This window comes from Magnolia sinica, chromosome 10, assembly GCF_029962835.1.
Source record: "Magnolia sinica isolate HGM2019 chromosome 10, MsV1, whole genome shotgun sequence".
NCBI classification, from domain to species: domain Eukaryota; kingdom Viridiplantae; phylum Streptophyta; class Magnoliopsida; order Magnoliales; family Magnoliaceae; genus Magnolia; species Magnolia sinica.
The window spans coordinates 77,644,732-77,654,015 of NC_080582.1; the positions used below are offsets into that span (position 1 = coordinate 77,644,732).

Genomic DNA, 9,284 nt, shown 5'->3' on the forward strand with positions numbered 1-9,284 from the left:
GATTGAGTAGGTTTAGCTTGAAAACTAAACGATAATGTGAAAACCATGTTCCAATGAATGGCAATGTCCCAAATACAATTTGAACTGCACTTTGGTTTGCTTCTGTTACTTATCACTTATCACTTATCACATGACAAGAAAATCTCAATTTCAAGTGATTTAGTAAACAAAGCTATGGGTGCACATGTTTATTTATATCGTTTATTTTTTTTCTTATAATTCTTCTTCAATCAAAATATCTAATAAAGAATATCCATCGAAATCCAACCCAAAAGCATTTGCTACCTACTTTCTTATGAATCATGGGAACTTATGTTGGGATTGCATTTTTATTTTTTTAAATAAATGCCGACGGCTATAACCGTAAAAAAACAGATAATTTCGACGGTTAATACTTGTCAGAAATGATGACGGCTAAAACTGTCGAAAAAAGCTGTTGGCATGTCCGATGGCTATAACCATTGGTGAGCAACGCAGATGCCCCGTTGTCAAGGAAAGCGATTGCCGACAGTTTTTAGCCATCGGTGTTGCCTTTTTTTTTTTGTAGTACATCTTCGAATAGAAAAGAAACGTATTGTATTATTACTAGGAGTATACTCTTCTACATTGCCCACCATCCTGTTCGACTGAGTAGGTTTAGCTTGAAAACTAAACGATAATGTGAAAACCATGTTCCAATGAAATACAAGTGGTGGCAACGTCCCAAATGCAATTTCATTACATGGACATCGTCTCCTTGGTGTTTTGAGGCCTGCTTCTTTTAAGACATTTTCCATCTAACTTGTACACTCACTGGCCGCAAGCTTGGCTGAAGGATCAATAGGTGAGATGATTTTCAGTACTTCGGCTGTCGATGATAGCTCATTGGCCAACCATTCATCAGCTAGGAAACACTCTTCGCTGAGGTAGTCTGATAAGTTACAACAACTTTCTTCCTTAGGACTAACGACTGATCAGTCTGGTTGAGAGCATTTGAGTCCCAGTTTTGCAGCATGGGAGATAGTACTACTACAGTATTCACTGCCACATGGTCCTTGTTTATTGGGATCCTCCAGAAAGGCCTAGGAAAGCTTACTTATGACCGAAGAGGTCTTGCATTTTCCTTTGATTTCCTTCTTACTGCAACCCGATGTCTTGCCATCAACGTTTTTGGGTCTGGGTCAACGCTTTTGGTACTGCTGAAAATTTTGGGTGTGTAAACCGTTTCCATATTCCTTCTCGTGTTGTAGGAGGTTTAACCATCCTTTGGGTCGATGGCTCCCTTCGTGGGCGGTGATTGGGAGTCATCTATTGTGGTTGGTGGCAGTTACTGTTAAGACCTAAATATTACATATTTATCCTTTCAATTATATTACCTTTCCTGCCATTTAAGTGTTAATCCAATATAATTATATATGTTTTTATCATGTGAGGTAGTTTTGGATCTAAAGATGAATATGCGCCTAAAAGGATGGATTTAGAGCTTAAAAGAAAATATTGAAGAATTGGAGATTTGGATGTCATTAATGAGGAATTCACATGCCAAAGATCCAAGAAAATCAATTACACAAAACAGAGTGCTCGGTCCCACCTAAGGTCGGTTCGGCCAATCAAAAGTGCACAAAACAACCCAACAAGAAATTATAATTTTCAGAATTAATTTGGCTCGACCTTCAGTCCGACTGAAGCCAACTTCAGTCCCACCTAAGACAGCTTAGGTGGGACCTAAAGATAGATTCTGCATAGATTTTTCAGATGAAATTCGATGTGCGACCGAATGCAACTTTGGTGCGACCGAAGCATAACAAAAGTGTGGAAATTGAAGTTGGTTGCAAGTCGGTGTGAGTTTTTACTATTTAAAGGAGTTTTCTTAGTTGTTTTAGATACTAATTAGAGCTGGGGAAAGATACCAGTGGGTGGTGGAGTCTCTACAAAGGCTTTCTTCTTCTTCGGCTTCTCAATTCAAGTTTGTCTCTTTTATTTTTCTTCTAAGTTATTAGCCATATTAGGCTAATCTCTTAGCTGAGGCTAAGGGATGAAGCTTATAGTTCATTACATTATTTAGTTTATTTGATTCAACAAACAGTGGTTGGAATTATAATATTAGATTGAATAGATTTTGAATTTACTTTAAAGTCTTTTAGTTGTTTATTTTTGAATTTGTTGTGCACTCTGGGTACAATGAATGCTTTGATTTAACAATTGTTTATCATTGATTTCGAGAATGATTCAATCTATATAATTGATTGATCTATGGTTGTCTAAGGATGTTATAGATGCTTTTAATTCCCTACAATTGATGTTCGAGTGCTTCATGAGTGAATTGTTTAATTAAATTCATATTCTAATATTGTTTATGATTAGCTTAACCGCTCTATCTTCCAATTGGATAGGATAGGACTTCGATTCCTATTAAGTTATAATCTTTGAATTAGTAAAATAGATATTATGATTGCTATAAGTGGACATAGTCATTTTTCTTCTTGTTTAAAACCATTTTTATCTCGCTGGATTAAACACCCAGACAAACCATTAGACTTAAATTAGTTCTAGGCTGTATTCCCCATTCCCTGTGGATTCGATCTCGGTCTCATCGAGTTATTACTACTTCGCAACCTTGCAATAGGGGTTTGTGAACAGTCGTGACTTCTAACTGGCCAAGGACCATGTAATGACCTCCCCATCTTGACTTGGGAGGGTCCCCCCCACCCAGAAAAAGCCTTCGAGCGCATCGGTCGCATAGCTAGGAACCCCGACTGGTTCTCCTAATGGCGTTCGTTCAAATGTTAGGGCCATCGATGCCCTTGTATTGTTCGATGTGACACTTTCCGTTGATTGCCTGGTTGGTTGATTCCTCAAATTAGGCGTGACCATGTTGACTTCGAGGTTGGATGGTAACGGGTCTATATCGATCGACATTGCTTCCTCACCTTTCTCGGGAAACTTCAGTAATTCGGGATCGATGTGATCCTAGATAACGTTCTTGAATACGACACATTTGTTAGTTGAATGAGACCGAGTTCTGTGCCATTTGCAGTATTTGGTCTTTTGTAACTCATTGACCAATCGACCGAGGGTATCTTATGATTCATGGTATTTTGATAAATTTCCCGGCCAACAAAATATCAAATATTTCCTCAGCTTTTGTGACGTTAAAGGTGTAAACCTTTTGAGCCTTTTGTTCGGCTGAAGCGGTCGATTCCTCTTTGACTAGTACAAAACACACTGGTGGCTTTTTAGCCACCACTACAACAATTGTGATCTCGTAATTTGAGTCATTGTAATACTAACGCAGGGGCATTTTCACACCAGGCTCGAGTGGGGTAGCCCGTGCGATGCGGGGACACACTCAGGGTGGGTGACCCATGTGATTTGGAGCCCACGGGGGAGGTCTCATGTTCGAGACTCCTCACCGGGGGTGATTAATACAGGGGCATCTCACATCGGGCTCGAGTGGGGCGGGATGCGGAGACACTTGGGGTGGGTGACCCATGTGATTTTGGGCCCACAAGCCCACGAGGGGGGTTCGGCCGAGGTCCTAACCCATGAGACGTGGGGCTTGGACTATGTTATAAATGGATTAATTCATCATACTCTAACAGTTCGAGCTTTTAGAGCAAGTGGTCAATTGTCCTGCATCAAATATGTCCCTAATGACGAGTTCTTTGCTTAGTTCCTTTTCGCAGAGGTTCTTCATATCAAGAGACTTTTTTGGTCAAGTCATACAAATCTACGAACTCCGTGCCTATAAACTTCTTACGAAGTTTGTATTCAAACCTGTCTTGTGCAAGTTGCATAAATTCAGCTTTGGCCATGACAACCTTATAACAACACTTCGCCCGCTTAAACCATATGATATAACTCTCACATGTCTCTCTAAGCAACTGCCGAAAACGTACGAGGTCGGACATAGTAATCTCTATTCTTAGAGAAGAACTAAGCGTGGAACTTTTCTTCCATCTCTTGCCAAGTGTGTATTGAGTTTGACAGTAAGTTTGAGTACTATGTGAAGGCCATTGCCGTTAGTGAATGTCCAAACAATTGCAATTTATGATAGTCGTTGTTGGCCAATTCTCCACATTTCATTGTAAATCGACCAACATATTCGATAGTCGATTGACCGGGCTCGCCAGAAAATAAGGTAAAATCCGGTCGATAGTTTCTTGGCAATGAGTGTTACTGATCTATCCATTCGGGGTATGGTTTATGATACACCGAGAGAGTGTTGTGGCTGAGTACTTGGCCAACAACTTCTTGGACAATTTGTACAATCTGGTCACGATCCATCTGCTGAGGTTCTAAGACTGGTTGGTGATCGGGACCAAATCGGTTCACATTATCCTGGAATGTAGGGAACTGTTGGAGATTGAATCCTCCTGGAAATCCTAGATTCATGTTTTTAGGTATAAAGTTCCTACCCTCTCTCTCTAGTCACCAAACTCCCATAAGAGGTGGCTCATTTCTCATCTCCTGGATAGGAACCGATGGTGGATTACGTTGCGGATACGGCATGTGTGACAATAAAGCTACATTACCAATAGAACTTTCCTCGACATTGTATTATGTTGCCGATAGTGTTCGTTTGGCCATCATAGCTATCAATCGATGCATGGCTTCAGTCTAATTAGCCATATATCGATTGATATTTTCAGCTTAAATATGAAATTACTCTCCCTGGGCCCTTCCATATTCCCACACAAGTTAAATGCTCATCTGTACATCTCGGAGCACAATAACTACCTCGTCTAGAAGAATAGTTCGGGAAGTTGATGCTCCTTCCTGATACCTAGCAACAGATGTTGGACTATTATTTAAATTCAATGTCTCAGGGGTTGTCATAACTCACACGTCATCTACTGGAGGTGGTGCGGTTGGCGTAGAGGGATCAACCCCGGCAGTACGAGCACTTCTTCTATTCATAGTTGGCAATACTACACCGGTAAGTTAGACACAGTCCCATTGGGCATGCTAAAAACTTCTTGTTGTTGTTTTTGGCGCTGGGTGTGTGGGCGTGCCAGAATTGAAATTGCGGCTTCAATTCAAACCGAACAATAATGACCCTAAGCACCAAGATAGGTAAACACGTAGTGTATGATCGAGATTTGATGAGATCGGTCGCCTATTCAACCACTCGCTCAATGTGTAAAATTGGATCAGGTGATATTAAGAGGGTGGGGTTCGTCCTTTGATGATGGGTTGCACCTTTGCCTTCTGTACGAAAGGACTTTTCTATACAGATAAAATTTTCCAATTGATGAACAAAATCCAACGCACGAGTGCAGGCTCAAATTACAGCTAAAAGTTACCCGCTACTTGGTTAATGCTACGTATTACACTACTATGGAATGTAAAACAGTAAGCTTAAAAAGTAAAAGATTACACTAGGAAATGTAACTTGTTTGACACAAAAAGTAAATGATTACACTATGAAATGTAATTTGATTGGTAAATTGACAGGATAATTGAAGGATAGATTTGGTTTGTTTGGGTTGGTATGAGAGTATTTTTCTTGCTGAATTCTTTTGTTATTTATAGTCTTTAATTTATCTACCCGTCTAGATCCTTCCCACATTGTGATGGTCCATAACCGTTCGCCATTACTTGAACTCCTTTGTTTCTCCTCTCGCCGCTTGTCTTGTAACCACGTTTATGTGTTGGTTTTATGAGGAAAAGGGAGTTTTTTGTAAATAGAGGCTCCCTGTCTTCTTAATTGATTTTCTGAAAAATGGGTTTTTGTAGGAATGGGTTTTCTGTAGCTACTTTTCACCCAGTAATGTCTCTATTTTAATATGTGGCACTGATGTAGTATCACATTACTTAGGACTTGAAATGTTTTGGAGGCTTCAAATCTAGCACAAATGGCATAGTTGTTGTTGTTGTCTTTTTTGGCAAACTTAAAATTCCATCCAATCATTTGAAATGTCTTGAAGGCTTCAAATCCAGTTCAAATTCCATCCAATCATTCACTTCTGCTTGATTTTTTGTTGTTTCTCAGTTTTTCCTCATTTTGATATAACCTTTCATACTATTAGAGGTCCAATTGTTAAGGTCCCTTGTCAGATGTTTAGTATCGGGCAAATTTTGAGTAATTTTCAGCTTAACCTTTTGTTGTTTCAATCCGAGCATTAGGATTTCTATGTCAATTCTAATGACCTTTGCATCTTGTGTGGAAATCACAAACTAAGAGTATTATCTGACTCTTTTTTTTTTTTTCAAAACATAGCTTCAGGAAAAAGGACCTCCACTTGATGTGAAGTTGTTGTTGTAGTAATGAGCATTTGAGCTCTAGAAAAATCAAATTATTATATCCCATTCGTTTGTTTTCTTCCATGTCTCTAAGTTTTAGTAGAAATGTTATAATATGCATGCATGCCTGAAGTTCATTTTGTAGTCAAGCCCTACAAAATCCCCATCATCAGTTCTCATAGAATTGTTTGATTTAGAACTGCATGCTATTGGGAGTGAAGTTTTGTGTCTAGGCAATGCGTTGGATATATCTGGGCTATACTAAGTTGTGTCGACCCATTTAATTGGCATTGAATGTCTTGCCCTTGCATGTTCCTATGAATCCGTGTTCTTGTTCGTGTTCCGTTTTTTGATCATTAACAAAGTTTTATTAAAGAAAGGGAGAAAGAAGGTCGAAGGACTAGTGAATGCAGAGCGCAAGAATACAATCACTTCTTGTTTTGTTTCTCCTTACCCTTTATTCCCATTCTTGAACATTATGTAAGTTCAATTTGACTGAATTGTCTCACATCTATGAAATGGGGATAATCTTGCAATATTTTGGTGTTAAGTTTGTAATTTCAAGTTCTAGGAGGTTAATCTACAGAAATTAGACTGCTCCTCATCCAACAATGAGCAAGCTATGGTGCAAAAAAACATGTCAACTAGGTGATCCTATGCTTCCGATCAATAACATGAAAATGGACAGTCAAGGTCGACCGGAGAAACAAAATAGATCCATCATTTTGAAGCATCTAGTAACAGATCACTCTTTGTATTTCTTATGATTCTAAAGTAACACTTTGATTTGATGATTCTAACCATGTGATTTATGGCTCATAAGCCATAGACAGATGTAACAAATTGATCCCATTCAAAGGGTTAGGTTCATCAAATCGGCATGATTCTTGCAACATGGCTTGCTTCTAGTTGCATGAATGGTTCAAATCGACAATAGGTCACCTTGTGTTCCGTTTAAAAGGTTTGGTAATTGTATCGCAGGTTGTCGAAGCCCATCGTTCAAACACTATCATGTCTTGATTCTCTCTAGAATCTTATTTGAAAAAAAAAAGTATTAGTGAGCTAATGTTTACCAACTTTGAGAGCGCAAGTCAGGCAGCCAAATCCAACACATAATCAATGGTTCTATAGGTTGTACTGGCATGGGCTTCCAGGTGCTTTATATGATTATTCCACATTTTCCGTGTGTAAAAATTTCATAATGATTACTTTGTGTAACTGGTGGCATGATGACGTTTGTGTACTTACTAGCATATATCTAGTAAAATTTTCCAGTTCTAATCCAAGTCTAATGGATTATCATTGAAATCAATTATGCTTATAGCATATGAAATTGGTTGGAATGGTAAGTTATTTGATAGTGTGATTTTCTTTGTTCAGAACTGTGTATACTGGTATATGGTATGTTTACTTGGGAGCTTTGGATCTAGTTGAATCTTACTAATGTCACAGTTTCTTCAATGTGTTTATTATCATATTTCTTCCGAACGCTAAATGGTTTTGGACTTATTTTATTAGCTTTTGACTGGAGTACCCTATCCAAAACAGTCAGGTAATTAACACAATACTGAAACGAATTCGAAAAAGATTGGTGGCATGGCCTCCTCGGCTGCTGCTGCTGCTAATTCATCACGTAATGGAAAAGGCGTGGTTCCCCTGTATGGACATTACTCTGGAGGCTCTGACTTTGGCAACAACAGCCCCAAGATTGATCAGCTGTTTCAAGAAGTGACACATCATAGCATAGATGGTGCATGGGAGGTCTGTGGCAAGAAATCTAAGAACTGAACTGGGAATGGTGCTGAGAAACAGAGGGGAGCCTCAACTGCTGCCCCAAAAGCCTGGGGGCATCCAGAAATGTCTCAAAAGTCGTCCATGTCTGATAATGGTCAAACAGGATGGGCTTCTGAAATTAATTGGCGACACAGACAGTTGATTCTAAGAGACAAGCTGGCAGAGTAAATGCAAAGCCAGTGTAATCTACTAGGTCTGGTTCCTCAAATGTTTCTGAAGAGCATTTCTTTGCATTATTTGTTGAACAGAACATGATACTGTGTAACAGAATCCAGCATTGCTGTTTACAATAATGGTCAAAAAATTTCAAAATTAATTAGATAGTTTCTGCCATCTTCCCTCTTTGTTCATTTTTGTGGTAGATGGACTGTCTATTGCTTCTGCAATCTGATCTTTTTCCCGCCTATGGTTGTTTCAGTTGGTGGATCTGGAAAACGTCTCCGTGGATCTTTTTCCCGCATAGTTGACCTTGAAGCAGCTGTCTGTCTTTGCACTGCCATTAAAGCCAATATCTTGGGCATAAACCTCAATGTCCCAGTCTCCCTAACCTTGCTATTGAACACTTGTGGGAAGAAGTGCCCATCTGGTAATAAATCATGTACTCATATGTATTAATGAGAAAAGCGATTCGTGATGGAATAAGATTGGTGCTTTCTTAGCAATGTATTAATGTGTAAAGTACAGGTACTGCATGCATGTGAGCTTTCACTTATAGTCTTGTATGTGGGACATCCAAACCGTGCAAAAGATTCATCAGACCATCAAGATGGCCTTCTATGAAAATCAGGCTGGTCTACTGATTAGATCATCCAAGCTTGTATGTTGATTTGGACGATTAGACATCCATTGATTTATACAAATCAGACATAATTATTCCTAATTAGTTCTCATAGGGAATGTTGAAGTATGACCATTGATTTGACAAACCGTCTATATATTTATATCTTAATATGTCAAGGAGTTCAGTGAGCCACTCAAATCATAATTGTAACGAAAGCGGATTGCCAACCACACCACACCATAGATGAATCTTGCATTTAATGCAACACAAGCTTATTATTGCGTTGGATCTAACTCATTTTCGTGCACATACCTTAAAATATATGAGAGAAGGGATGGACGGTGTGAATAAACAGATACATCACAGTGGGCTGGCCCATAGAACTGCCCGTTCGGGGCTAGAGACCGGAGGGTAGGGCGAAATCGAGTCCAATTGTAAGACCATCTGACTGTTAATTTTGAAAAAAAAAAAAAACTCATCTAAA

General features: G+C 39.1%; 1 protein-coding gene across 5 annotated transcripts in view; it reads left to right on the forward strand.

The window, feature by feature from the left end:
* LOC131217063 (uncharacterized) overlaps positions 1-8,431 on the forward strand; it is a 33,705-nt gene extending 25,274 nt beyond the window's left edge. For 2 of the 5 annotated variants that reach the window (XM_058211792.1, XM_058211793.1), the window contains one exon: positions 7,774-8,431. In XM_058211792.1, coding sequence (XP_058067775.1) covers positions 7,774-7,957 — 184 coding nt within the window. In that variant the 3' untranslated portion in view covers positions 7,958-8,431. The other 3 variants (XR_009157171.1, XR_009157170.1, XM_058211795.1) reach the window with 3 other exon arrangements.
* Positions 8,432-9,284: the final 853 nt, after the last annotated feature.